We start from the raw sequence: 14,953 nt of genomic DNA, 5'->3' as shown, positions 1-14,953 counted from the left end.
TCTGAACAAAAAAGGCAGCAGACGACCTAATTTCAGTAGATGATGAAAGGGCAAACTCTAAAATTAACAAACCAAGAAAAAGTGACATATACATGCTAATTAGAAATATGAAAATGTCAAGAAAAATAGGCAAAATATAGAAACCCATTAGGAACTAAACAATATTGGGAGTGAGGAGAAACAAAGGACAGCTTTTGTTGCTGTTCTTGTAAGCCTTTTTGCTGTTCTTCTAAGCCTTTCAGCACGATTTTACTACAGAACAGAATGTTAGCCATGATTCTATTTTTTGTATTTAAACACTTTTGCACTATATCTTTTTTCACAGCAAGATTGTATCTCTGTTATAACAGAGAGAAACCTAATTTTTAAAATTAAATTATAAGCAGAGGTAAAAACTAAGAGGGGTTCTCCAATTACTAATAATAATTCTTCTATTCCAAATTCCAAAAGCTCAAGAATTAGGGATTTTCACCCTGACCAGGTAGCTCAGTTGGTTAGAGCGTGGTCCCAATACACCAAGGTTTGTTGGTTTGACCCCTGGTCAGAGCACATGCAAGAATCTACGAATGCATAAATAAGTGGAACAACAGATCAATGTTGTTCTCTCTCTCTTTCCCCTTTCTTCTCTCTCTCTAAAAATCAATTTTTTAAAATTAAAAAAAAAATTAGGGATTATCATATTTTCTCACATCTATGACAGATGGATCTTTACTAAGTTTCATGTCTTACGAGTCTCAAAGATCATTTAGTTCTTCTACGTATGGCCCCCATGCAGTGTTGAATTTCTTCTATAGCATGCCCAAGAAGAGGGCAGCAAGCCCAAGCAGGGACAGTCCCACCATTAAATTCTTTCCTGAGCAATCCATCCCATTCATGGGCACCTCTGCTAGGGAACTCTTCTCTAAGCTAACATTTCTTTCCCTGTAAGCTCTGTTTGTTAGCTACGAGTCCTGCTGCTACTCCTTGGGCCAATTTGTCTGGCCTGTACATATCAGCTCTATAACAGCTGAAGACAGCTATCATGTCTACCCAAAACTTCTCTTGGTGCAACTTTCTTAGTCCCTAATATGTTCAAGCATTACACAACAAATAAAATAATACATAAAGTTATATTCTAAATGAGGGTGAATAAAAAAAAAACACAAAATGTGTGTAACTAGCAATTATAACTATAATGTCTAAAATGTCCATAAATTAGGGAACAGTTAAATAATTGTGAAGCCTATGTACTATGTAATACTACACACACGTATACAAATACAGTTCTTGTACGGGACCTATAAAGCTTTAGTACATGTACCTATATGCATGTGCACCTCCCCCTACTAATCAAGTTTTCCTTGTTTATCTTCTGTGCTCAATGCCTACAGTATCTGGGACATAATTCATATTAAATGTTTACTGAATGAATGAATGAATGAATATATGAAAGAAAAACTTTATGCACAAAGACATTCACTAAATATTATGAAGCAGAGAAACAAATAAAAATGGCTAAATAAATTATGGTTTATCTTTCAGAACATATACAGGGGTGAGCAAAAGTAGGTTTACAGCTGTGAGTACTTGAAACACAGTTTACTCTTGTATTAATTATTGCATTATTTTCCATGCGAACAACTGTAAACCTGCTTTTGCCAACCACTGTATACCCATAAAAAAAGTTTTGAAGGTTATACAAACAGGAAAACATTTGGACAGTGTTAGAAAGGAAAAAAGTCAAGTATAAAACAGAATACAGCACAATTACAAACTCTGCTTTTTAAAAACTATGTATAGAAACCTATAAAAAATTTTATAGTAGTAACATCTGGGTGATAGAACTATGAGAGACAGCTCATTCTTTATTTTACATTTTAAAACTCTCACCTGAGGGTATGTTTATTGATTTTAGAGAGAGAGGGAGGGAAGGAGAAAGAGAGAGACCGATGTGCAAGAGAAACACTGACGGGCTGCCTCCGTATGCGCCCCGACCAGGGATGGAACCTTTTGGTGTACAGGACGATGCTCCAACTAACTGAGCCACCCGGCGGGTGAGAGCAGTTCTTTCTACTTTGCTAGATTTTCCACAATTTTATAAATGATTATATACCAATTTATGATAAAAATATATTTATTAGTATAAGTTCTAAAATTTGATTGTGAATTATAATATTTTAATAAAGTTGTTAATATGTGTATCTAAATCTTTATTGTAAAAACACAACAATAAAAAAAAAAAGAAAAGAAAAGGAGCTGGAAGGGATGTAAGAGACCATCCAGGCTGGTGCTCTCATTTTGTATACTAGAGAAAAGCTTTAGCTAAAATCACCAGTTCATTAGTGGCCAAACCCAGGCCAGGACTGGGACCTCCTCCCAATCCAGTGCCTTACAATACTTCTGCTGCTTTTATTTAGACAATGTTAGTTTAGTAAATCGAGATTTGATTAGGTGCTTTTTTGGGCCCCAAGTTCATTTAAAAGAAGTGTTGCCCCAAAATAAAATTTTCTGAAGTAAATAGTCAACTGAGAGAGTGAGAAAGAAATCAATGGGAATTTATATTAAACCAGAGTTCAACTCAAATATCTGACAAAAAGCCTTAATAACTATATAGTTCAATCAAGAAATGGACATGCTTGTGATCACTAAAACTGCTGAAATTCAAGAGCCTGGACAAGGGCTGGAATAGATGACTTCCAAGCTTCTCTCCTAACCAAGGTTATTTTAAATGAAACGTCTTTATCACAAATATTATTATACATATAATCAGTAAATATCTCTTTTCAGTATTGAAATTCTCTGACAGAGCCTGATATAGATCCACATATTACACTAAATTTTTCATCACAAAGTAGCTTCAATGGCAGCATGGGTTCAAGGTCTACGTAAGCTATGAGTAATTATATTACTAATGGCTGGATATTTCATACTCTAAATATTAAAATATCTACAATGAGATCGCCAATTACACAGTCACCATCCATCCCCTTACTTTAACTCATATTAAAAATAATATTACAATTCCTTACCATAAAGAACAGACTGGATGGATATGTGCACTAATTATTTTAGCAATGCCTCTTGTCAAAAAATCCCAGATGACAATCCGGCCATCATTACAGCCAACTGCAAGCAGCGTGCCCCACCTGTTAAAGGTGCAAGTCAGGGCCATGCTGATACAATCCAAAGTTCCATCAGCTTCCTAAAAATTCAAATGAACACAAGAATATAGACAATAATACCCAGGTATCCAAATTATTCTTTAAAGGTTCTCTACCATCTATGACATTTTAATTAATTTAAATCATGATATACACCAAAATAATCTCTATGTACATCCTTATACCTATTAAACTAGTCAAAATGGAGAAATATTTATAAAAGCTAACAGAGAATTTTTGGAAATAAATGTGACCAATCCCTTATATTACTTTGTACACACACTCTGAAGGACAAGTAGGCCAAATGTAACAAGATTCATTAAAAGTCATCCTATTGACCCAGTAATCATGTTTTTTGGAATTTATCCCAAGAAAAATAATTTAAAACAAAATCCTAGAACAGCCAAATAAATTCTTTTATATTAATATCAAGCCATTTAAAATAATCATGACTACACTGAAATATATTCCAAGTATTACACAATACATTTTTACATTTAAAAAAGCAGACTTATATCATAGACATTGATTTATTACTATGTAAAAGCATTGGTCAAAACTAGAAAAAATCTATATACAGGTCATGGTGCTGTTTGTGATCCCTTCATCAAAGTCTTTAATTTAAAGGGAAATGAACTGTAAGATTTACATTATTTACATTATGGTGAGATGTCCCACCAATATTACTTATCTGCACCCCTCACTCAAAACCCAACATTTAGTTCCTTATTATAGCAAAAGATATATCATCATGTTCAATGCTTCTGTTGTCAAAAAAAAAAGAGAAAAAAAAGGATCAAAACGCATTTCCCAGTTAAACACAAAAACCAGTGAGTTGTCATCTTCCTGAAATCACAATACTATACTCTTACCTCTGGATAATTCTGCCCAAAGGACTCTGCAACAAAGCAAAGAAAAGGAGTTGATGGAACACATGCAGCATACTGGGGGTCCTACAGCTCATGAACGGCGTATAGCAATGATCCGCACAGTGCGGATGGGGAACTAACACCCTTTCCTACTGTCATTATCACACCAAGATGGCACTTGCCTTTTAATTCTCATTATCTCCTAAGTTTATAAAGTTCTCCTGAGGCTATGTGACCTATGATATTGCAACAGAGTGAATGCAGAAGCAGATGTAAGAATTCTGCCAACTTCTACTTGGCAAACTTTACAGAGATTTTTTAAAATGTAAAACAATGCCACTCTCCTAATTTTTTTGTTTTAAAAAAGTTATTTTTCATAGGATATGTTAGTTATGTAAACATGTAATGATATTATGGTTATTTTAAAATAACAAACTTTTAAAAAATCAAATCAGTCAAATTATCTTAAGTCCCAACTATTCTCTAAAACCTTTTTATTAACAGCAGACAACCAGCAGCAATCATTCCCCTTATTAATAACAGCATTTAGGTTGTAACATAATCTGGCAGTTGGTTAAACACACAAGTCTCTATTTCCTAAGCAAACAACATTTTGGTACAAAAATCCCTGAATGTTTTTCCTATCTTAAATTTGGAATTTATACACAAGTAGTAATAAACATTTCAAGCTATAGATGATATGATACTGCCTGCTTGTCAAAAGTTTAATTTCAGCAGCAGCACCATCTTTGTCAGTATTTACTTATGTAATTTCTTAAAGAGGTTATTACAATGATTTTTAAACTACACTCTGATAACTACAGGTCCAAGAAAGGTGTTTCACATATAGGGCAACCAAATAAGATTTCATTTTTAAAATAAGTCATCTGCTTTTTAAAAATAATAGTCTGGGCACATGCCCAGGTTTCTGGTCCAGTCCCCAGTCAGGGTGCATGAAGGATCACATTAATGTTTCTCTCTCTGTCTGTCTCTCTCTCCAGGGTGCATGCAGGATCACATTAATGTTTCTCTTTCTCTCTCTCTCTCTCTCTCTCTCTCTCTCTCTCTCTCTCTCTCTCTCTCTCTCTCCCCCCCCCTTTCTCTTTCTAAAACAAACAAGCAAAAACAAAGAATCTGTAAACCACTTTAATTACATTTTGTCCTTTAAAAAAATTAATAGAAAACTGATGAAAACATTAAAACATCAAAAAAACACAGGCCCCATGGTTAAGAAAACTAAAAGATGAAACTCAAGATAACTAACTGCCAAAACGGTATTTATCCTGATTTATCTAATGTGCACCAGACTTATGGTGGCTGACTGCATTCAAAAGAAAAGAATGAAATGAAATGCTGAAACCAGATCAAGATACTACACATATTATTTTGTGACTTGCTTCTTGAACAATATATCCTGTACATCTTTCCAAATCAATAATATAGCTCTACATTCACATGGTTGAGAAACAAACAAAAAGGAGCATTTATTTAAAAATTAAAAACAAAACAAATTTAAAAACACAACCTAAAAATATTAAGAACTCAGGAAGGAACAGAGTGTCATTTGTGCTGTGCTGGAAGAAGGAAAAGCCACACAAAAGATTCTGAGAGAACCTGAACCCAGGGACCATTTTAATACACGATTTTGTATTTTTGTTTCATGTTTTGGGGTGGGTTTTTTCTTTTTTTGAGGTCCATCCTGGTTAGCAGGGTTACAATAAGGTGTTTAAAGGAACACAAAGGGAAAGTGACGCATAAAGAAGACTAAGCTAGTTTGGGACACTTTGGTTGCAGGGCCTGAGCAAGAATGCTGTCAGGCAGGGTCATGGAAGCACAGTCCATTTCCTCAGAATGCTCGAGAACACTTTTACATTCTCCACCCTCCCACCATCTACCATTCTGTGTTCCAACTGGATTACCTGGATTGCTTGTAAAGACCACTACCAGGAAAAACGATGCCCAAAGATGTGAATGCCAGACACAAAAAAGAATTTAACCTCATAATATACTTGATAATTCAAAAAACATGAATGATTTTTATAGTTAAATAGACATTTCCAATACTGATTACAGAAGAGAAATCCATGACTGGACCAATAGTTAAACAACACACTGTAAGGTTATTAAAGGACTACTATTTTTTTAAAAAAGAGGGGCAGAAGGTTCATATAATTTTGTGCAATTTCTCTTAAATCTCAAGCAGCAGATAATTACTGTTATTTAAGCCATTTCTTTTTTTTAAACATTGTTTATGTTTTTATTTGATTTTTTTAGAGAAAGGGAGGGAGGGAGGGAGGGAAGGGAGAGGGAGAGGAGGAGGCAGAGAAAGAGAGAGAAAGAGAGAGAAAGAGAGAGAAAGAGAGAGACAGAGAGAGACAGAGAGAGATCCATAGGCTGCCTCCCACACACACCCAGACCAGGACCAAACCTTCAGCCTGGGTAAGTGCCCTGACCAGGAACTGAACCTGCCACCTTTTGGTATACGGGACGACACTCCAACCAAGTAAGCCACAATGGCCAGGACTCAAGCTATTACAGAGCAGAAAAAATACTCAAATATGGATAAATTACACTAATTCTCATAGAGCAATTTTCATTGGTGTTACTACGTGAATATAAAAGCAAAACACAGTGTATATAATATCTCATTTTTTTTTGTTAATGTGTGTATACACACACACACAAGCAGAGGCATGAAGAAAAATATGAAAGGAGACACGTGGGATTACCAACAAAAGGGAGGAGGCAAGGAAAAAAACACCTTAAAAAAGCATTCATACCTAAAACACTAATTCAAAGGAATATATGCACCCCTATGTTCATTGCAGCGTTATTTACAAGAGCCAAGATTTGGAAGTAGCCCAAGTGTCCATCAGTAGATGAATGGATAAAAAAGCTGTGGGACATTTACACCATGGGATACTACTTGGCTGTAAAAAGGAAGAAAATTTTACCCTTTGTGATAGCATGGATGGACCTGGAGAGCATTATGTTAAGTGAAATAAGCCAGTCAGAGAAAGACAAATACCATATGATCTCACTTATACGTGGAATTTAATGAATAAACTGAACTAACAAGCAAAATAGAGATAGACTCATAGACAGCAGGCTGACAGCTCTGGGTGGGGGGTGTTGGGTTTGAGCAAAAAAGAAAAAAAGAGAAAGAACTCATGGACATGGACAACACGGTGATGACTGTGGGGAGTGGGGGGGTTGGCGGTGGAAGACGGTATGAGGGGGCAAATGGTGATGGAAAAAAAATAAAGGGAAAAAAAGCAGTTGTAGTTAAAACTATACATTATGAGTGTGTATCTACATGAATGTATTAAAAATCGCGAGATCTATTATCTCCTAATGTGTAGGAACAGTATCTTTACAGTGTTAAATGAAGAAAGCAAGTTGCAAATAATGTATATAAAAAGCCTGTACCACCCTCACATGTTCACCTTTGGCTGTGTGCCCTTCTTGTATAGTAGGTCCTCAAATAATGTCCTTTCACTATAACATTGATAAGATGCTGCTGTAGGAACTTACAGCAATTAGCCCATGGCAAAATTGGTTTCATTAGACTATGTCATTTTGCTTAAAGTCACAGAACCTATCAATGACATTGAGTATATGCCTTTTTGGAATCTGAGTTTATAGACTCCTTTCAGTGCAAATCACACCAGTTTCTTCAGGTGTCGCCTCCTTTTCTTCTATCAGTATCCTTTCTCCAAACTGCCTTTTAGCTTTCCAGGCCTTTCAGGCCTTCTTCCTCCCAGTCTAGTGATAGGGAATAATGTTGCTCTCTAAACTGCTGAGCGTCCCCTCCTTAAAGAACTGATTATCATGACCTCTAAAATTTCATGGGCCTTTTCTCCCAATGGTTCTATTATTTCCTACTTGCCGACTTCCTATTGAAAGTTAGGTCCACAGTAGCAGTTTCTATTCTGCTTCTTCAATCTAACAAGTGATGACAGAGTTGGTGGCATTTCTTTTAGAGAAATGCACTTGCAGGTGTCTAGATAACTGATCCCACCCCACCCACTCCAATCCAATACTATCACTACCATAATTACTACATTTCCTAGGCTCCAGTCTTGCCTCCCTCAACACTTCACAAAGTAAAGGTGCCACAGCCAACTTTCTAAGCCCCAAACCTCATCATCTCACTTACCTGCTACAAAATCTCCCTTGCTAAACAATATGCTAAACTCCTAAATGTAATTTTAAAAAGCAATTTCAATCTAGCCTCAGCCGGTATTTTCCAGTTTATCTTTGACTAACTCCCCATCGGTACCTAGTATAGAACCTTGTATAACCCACCCTAAGCACTGGCTATAAACTGCTAACCATTTCCTGAACATACCACACACATTTTACCCATACTGTTCTCTGCACTGGTAATTACCACTCCAACTTGTCCCTCTGGAAAAATCCTACTTCATCTTTACTGTCTGGGTTAAATGACACTTCCTCTGTAAAATCATCCCCAAATTTTATTGCCAATCCCAACAATACAAAATTAATTGCTCTCTTAGCTGTTTTCATATTATTCACAGTTATCTGTTTATGTTTCTCTCTTCCTAGTTCTATGTATTTATCCAGGGTAAAGCTGTATCTTATTTCAATGTTTTTCAAACAGCGGGACCCAATCTATCATAAATGGATAAATCAACTTAGTGAGCCACAAAGTTTATAACAGATTAGAAGATACCAGAAGACACTTAGCTTAAAGATTAAGTGTAATTTTGAGAAACGCAGTTATATATATAAGTACATATAATGGGTTGTGATAAAGCACAACTACTTTCCAGCTGGGCATTCAGGAGCCTCCACAAAAATTGATGGCACCAAGCCCATTTCTTGAGCTTCTCTTTATTCACAGCTTGGCCCACAACCTGGCCAAGCAGATAAATTCTTTAGGTCTCCTCTCACTGATGTCTTAAATCAAGCATATCCCTAATAAGCACTCCTCCCCATATCGTCATACTACAGTCTGTCAATATTTTACCAATCTTAAAAGTCCACTCAAAACTCCAACTCCTCCACAGGCTTTTTGTTTCCGATTACCTTTCTTCCCCTGCCCCAAAGACATTCGTTCCCTCTTTAAATGTTCTTAGTTCTTTGTAATGACTCTAAAAGGCCTTCCTAGGTTCTGCAATACGTTATGGCTATTTACATAATCATCTTAATCTTTCTACATAACAAAAAGCCCCTTAAAGTTTCTTAAATATCTTTGTAGCCCTTTGTACAACCAGAAACACCTGATTTTTTTTTTTTTTTTAAGAGAAACATAACCATTAAAGACAGCAAGTCGTTTAGGAGTTCTGGAAAACCTCAGACATCCCTAGGCTATCATGCTAAACACCTAATGAAAGCCTCGAAGAAACCTACAGTTTTTTAACAACTTGGGTAAGGGGTAGAGAGGAAATGACTCAAAGAGAGGATGATAAAAGGCAACTACCTCAGTAGTTCACACCTCAGTGTTTTACACACTGTCCCTGGTAGTTATGGAGCTTAAATAGGAAGTCAAGATAACGGAATTCCAGTGCCAACTATGCCATGTACTTGTTTAGTGCCTTCCAGTCACTACCTTCTGGGCCTTTTTTCATCTGTTCATTGAGGGACTTCAACTAGATGATCTCCAAGTTCCACCCTTAGGCATCCCGTATTTCTACAAAAAGACTTAATCTGTCCAGACACCCAAATCCCTGACAAGTCTTCAGGGCTTCACCTCAAGCCTCACTTCCTCGGATTCCTTCTTCTCCAGTAACTTTGGTCCTGCCTGTTCTGAGCTACTTCAGCACCTGTGATCCTTGTCATCAAAACTAAGTCACAAACTGTCCCTACTACTCCAAAATTGATTAGAAAGTAGCCTCGGGAAAGGCAATGCATTCTGCTTGGCAGAAGCTGGGCTTTCCCCTGCTGCTGCTGCTGCTGCTGCTGCTGCTGCTGCTGCTGCTGCTGCTCCTGCATAGCAGGAGCGCCTAGTGATCCGCAGAGAACCAGGTACCTAAGGTTGCAGCCTGAATCCCTCCCGCCCGTGTTCTCTCTTTTCCAGGACCAAAGGCTTCTCTAAAACGCAGCCATAACCCTCCTTACCGAGCAACTCGAGGTTCATCCCTGAGAACTCTGGCCGCCTGGTCTCAGCTCCAGCGACTACGCCTCTGCCCCGCCGGCTTCTAAGACTGCGTCTAGAAGGGGGGGCGCTGCAAAGACCCTGCCGCCAGCTCCGGACACTTTCTGGTTTAGAAGACCCTGCGGCTTCCGCTTTCTTCCCCCCGCCTTCCCCTTCGTTTCCAGTGGGCTGTCCATATATATGCCTAACCAAAAAAAAAAAGAACAAGCTCCCTCGAAATCATTTGATTATGAAATTGACTAAGGGGTAAAATTATTTTCGTCACTTAGTACTTTAGAAAGTGCAAGAACTTGAGAGCGTTTTCCCCTGGGTTATGTAAGTGAGCTGGAAATTTCAGGCACATCTTTAGACTACTAATCCTCGCTATGTTGTGTGTTCAGCAGCGTTGTCCCGGCCAGCTACATCGGAACCCGCAGGAAAGGTTCCGGGCAAATACGACTGACAGGAAAGCCGGAAGGGCAGCCCCAGTGCTGAGGCGTGGGGCGGAGCTGCCGTCGCCGAGGCTCGGACTCACCTGTAGGTAGCTAGTTATTGTGTATCTGTCTGTCTCGTGGGGATTACTTCACATTTGTAAAGATACGCCATCGATCCCACGGACATGTACGACAGTATTTGTTAGGCCTTTACCTCGGGCCTTACCGTGCGCCCGGTGTTGGCCAGGAGCGACCTGGGCGGGAGGCGGGCCGGGCCGCGCGGAGCCACAGGCAGCGGCTGGAGGCCGCCGAGGGGACGAATGGAGAAGCCAGCGCTGTGTTAACGCGTTTCAACTGTGGGTGTCACAAAACAACAAGGCGTCGCTGCCAAAAATAGTTCGCCGCCAGAAAGAAGCGGGATCCCCGGTGCGGATTTCACACCGGCCGCCGCCGCTCCCCCCTGTGGGCAAGATCGTATTCCCGTTGCCTCCGTTTTCTTACCTGTGAAACGGAGGTGGTAGGGGCCCTACTCCCAGAATTATTGTGAAGATTAAATGAGGTAACACGTAGGAAGTGCTTAGAACAGCGAGTGCCTGGTGGACGTTAGCTCCTATTATTTACAAACCACTTTGCCCGAAGTTATCTCACCTCCTTAAGGCCATTGGGGTAGATATCAGTCCACTTTGACCAAATGCAGTAATTTTTTTTTTTTTCTCCTTCCTTAGTGCTCTATAACTGTGTGTCTTACAGCTTGTGGTATCTTTGATCTGATGAAAAACAGTAGACCTGGTAGACTTGGCTGGACGAGTGTTAGCCGGAGCTTATGAACACTTCCAGCTGCAAAGGAGGGCACCCAGATTTGTGTGTTGAAGGGGAGAAAAGGAAACTTAATATTCTTCCTTCTCCGTCTGAAGTAACTTGTATCTGTCATTCAGACTCGGTGTGAGAGAGAACTTGTTTCTTAGCTAGGCTGAACTTTTATCTCATTAAAGTTTTTTTTACAAATCCTCACTAAATCAGGCCAGTTGGTACTTACCTCTTCTCCAGATAAAAATCAGGTAGCTGAGTCCACCCTTTTCTTCAACTCTGCAAACACACCTTTTGCTTTTAATTTACTGTAGTCTTATGGGACCGCCGCTGTGTATGCAGCCGTTGACCGAGACATCATCTTGTAGGGCATGACTGCAGATTCATCAGAGCAGCGGGCCCTGCGAACCGCCCCCCAAAGTGGAGAGACAAACTGGCCAATACAGACATCACAGCTTACCAGAGTGAAAGCCCCTGAGCAGAAACTTTTGCAGGAATCAGTGTCAGTGTATGAAAACCTGAACTGTAAGGAGACACAGCATGGACAAGTCTGAGAGTTAAAACTCCCGGGAGCCCGCTGGCCGTGGCTCAGTGGCTGAGCGTCGACCTGGGATCCAGGCGATCGGGTTTGACTCCCGGTCGGGGCACGTGCCCGGGTTGTGGGCTCCATCCCCAGATCCCCAGTCCGGAGCATGCAGGAGGCAGCCGATGGATGACTCTCTCATCATTGATGTTTCTCTCTTTCTCCCTCTCCTTTCCTCTCTCTGAAGTCAATAAAGATATGTTTAAAAAAAATAACAAGAACTCCTGGGAACCCAGTCATAGGGGTGTCACTACCCTTTTGTGAGTTTTACCTCCAGGAGATACACCAGTTCTCATACTGAATATGGGAGAAAAATCCCCTTGTGCTTCCACCAAGAGGAAAGGAAAGAACTATTTTGAAATATGTCTGAGCATTCTGTTGTTCTTAACAAAGCTTGTCCTTGAGAGAAATTATTTTACCAGAGCCTAAGCTATTGGGGGTTTTTCAGAGCCTAACCAACCTGGGAGAAGGGAAATTGCTAACTCCAACTCACTCTAGCTTTCCATATGGGAAAAGGGAAATATCCAGCTCAAGCCCACTCTGGCCATCTTGTCACAAGGGGAAGGGGGCAGGGGGGAGGGGAAGAGAGAGGGAAGGAATGGAAAGCACTTATGAAGCTCACAGTCCAGGGCAGAGGCTCACTAAAAGACTGGGCTCTAACCTCAGGACTATAGAAGTCTTCTCTTCTCCTGACACCTTACCACCAGATTACTAAGGCCTATTTACTGCAGTTCCTTTTATCCAGTAAAACATGTCCAATTATCAAAAACAAATGACAAAACATACTAAAAGGCAAAAAAATGCAGTTTGAAGAGACAGAGAAACCATCAGAACCAGATTCAGATATGGCAGGGATATTGGAATAATCAGACATGGAATTTGAAATAACTATAATTAATATACTAAAAAGCTCTAATGGATAAAGTTGACAGCATGCAAGAACAGATGGGCAATGCAAGTCAAGAAATGGAAATTCTAAGACAGAAAAAAATGCTAGAGATAAAAAATACTGTAACAAATAAAGAATGCCTGTGATGGGCTTATTAGTAGACTGGTCCCAACTGAGAAAAGAATCTCTGATCTTGAGGATATGTCAATAGAAACATCCAAAACTGAAAAGCAAAGAGAAAAGAGACTGAAAAAAAAAAAAAAACCAGGACAGAATATCTAAGAACTCTGGGACATCTACAAAAGATGTAACACACAGGTAATGGAAATACCCGAAAGAGAAGAGAAAGGAACAGACCTTGCCTCCAGTAGAGCCGGAGGGGTGGATGTGCTAACAAGCAGCCCAAGCAGTGGGTTATAGTGGACGTCTGTCACCTCGGGCCTGTCCTGAATCTAGGTCCCTTTTCTAACAGCTCTTTGATTACCTTTTAGGAAATACATCTCCTCCATTGAATATAGTTTTAGTGAGCAGGAAAATCTACCTTTCACCATAGAATCTGGAGTTGGATAGAGCCTTCCAGTTCTGAACCAACACTGCTAGATGGGCCTGGGACCTATGCTGGGCCAGTTGACAAAATTCTCCCTGGCTGCTGACTTAACGAGTGACGATGCTTCCTCACGGCCATAGTGAGGCCTTTGCAGTAGCCTGCAAATCTACCCTGGTTCCTACCCACCAATTCTATGAGCCTGACCTTCCAGGTTCTATTGATTTTGTGGGCCCCTAATACCTTCCCAAAACATACTTCCTTTCTCCTAAATTAGCCATTTCATTAATTTTCTTAAAATATGAGAAAAATGATGTTCATAGCAGATGAACAGTAACAAGTTCAATACACTAGAAGTTGAAAGTTCTCTCCCTAGGAATACCACTGTTACCAGTTTGATATATATTCTTACAAACTTTTTTCTATGCATGTATATAGCAAAGTGGACTAGGTCTCTAGATAATATGAGGTTATGGGGGATGGAAGGGATTTTTACCAAATAAGGGGGGTCATAACAAGTATACTTATATAAATTATTTTTAACCCGATGATATAGTGTAAACATCTTTCCTTGTCCATATAGTGATGTCATTCCTTTTAATAGCTACATAGTTTCCACGGTATGAGCCTCATAATTTAATCTTCCCTTGTCAGACATTAACATTGCCTCCAACTTTTTAGTATTCTAAATAATGATGCAAGGGGGTGGGGGAGGTAGGAAAGGGTAAAGGGAGCATAAATGGTGACGAAAGGAGACTTGACTTGGGGTGGTGAACATACAATATACAGATAATGTATTATAGAGTTGGTACACCTGAAACCTATATAATTTTATTAACCAATGTTATACCAATAAACTCAATTAAAAATAACTTTACAAATAATTTAATTAGCTGCTTTCATTATTACATTTAAAATGTTTTCATTAGGCACTGCCAAATTGCCTTTTTGTGGCTATATCCACTTCCCAAAAACATAGGGAAATAGTGCTCATCACCCACACTTATAAATAGGTTTTTAGTGTTTTCAGGAATTTGATAGATGGAAAAATATATTTGGTTTTCATATGCATTTCCCCTATTAGTGAGGATAAATATCTTTCTCAAATACGTATTAGCAATTTGTTTTTAAATTTTTTTATTGGTTTCTTCATATATTAGGAATATGAATCTTTTATCAGTTATATAATTATTCTCTCCAAATTAATTTTTCTTTTGGTATCTTTGGATGTATGTATGTTCTTTATAATTTCTATCATTTTTCTTTATGGCTTCTGGGTTCCTGATCACACTCAAAAAAGTTCTCCCATCCTCCAAACAATAATGAACATACTTACATTTTTTCCCGAAGGCAGCATTGCATAGTATGAGAGGTTCTAGAGCTGGACTTCTTAGGTTCAAATCCCAGCTCTGGCATTTATCAGTTGCATGACCCTGGTACTTAATTGTCTCATCAGTAAAATGGGGTTCTGGTGAAGGTTAAGCGAGTTAATACATGTAAAGCATTTAGAATAGCGCCTAGTATATAATAAAGACTCAATGTGTGTGCCGTTATCTAGTTCCTTTCTAGTTCTTTTTAATATTT

The 14,953-nt window shown here is 38.9% G+C and overlaps 1 protein-coding gene across 4 annotated transcripts in view; it reads right to left on the bottom strand.

Moving 5' to 3' along the window:
* The window catches only part of RBBP5 (RB binding protein 5, histone lysine methyltransferase complex subunit), a 29,326-nt gene extending 19,102 nt beyond the window's left edge, over positions 1-10,224 (bottom strand). Inside the window, exons 1-3 of one of the 4 annotated variants that reach the window (XM_087827978.1) lie at positions 10,097-10,224; positions 4,013-4,038; positions 3,009-3,181 (exon numbers count right to left, since the gene is read on the bottom strand). In XM_087827978.1, coding sequence (XP_087684104.1) covers positions 3,009-3,181; positions 4,013-4,038; positions 10,097-10,115 — 218 coding nt within the window. In that variant the 5' untranslated portion in view covers positions 10,116-10,224. The remainder of the gene's footprint in view (positions 1-3,008; positions 3,182-4,012; positions 4,039-10,096) is intronic. The other 3 variants (XM_016215060.2, XM_016215067.2, XM_016215074.2) reach the window with 3 other exon arrangements.
* Between the last annotated feature and the right edge of the window lie 4,729 nt (positions 10,225-14,953).

The sequence above is a fragment of the Miniopterus natalensis genome, chromosome 19 (genome assembly GCF_054644295.1).
Source record: "Miniopterus natalensis isolate mMinNat1 chromosome 19, mMinNat1.hap1, whole genome shotgun sequence".
Lineage (NCBI taxonomy): Eukaryota > Metazoa > Chordata > Mammalia > Chiroptera > Miniopteridae > Miniopterus > Miniopterus natalensis.
Note: the sequence above shows the minus strand (reverse complement) of the source record. Positions and strands in the feature narration are given on the sequence as shown.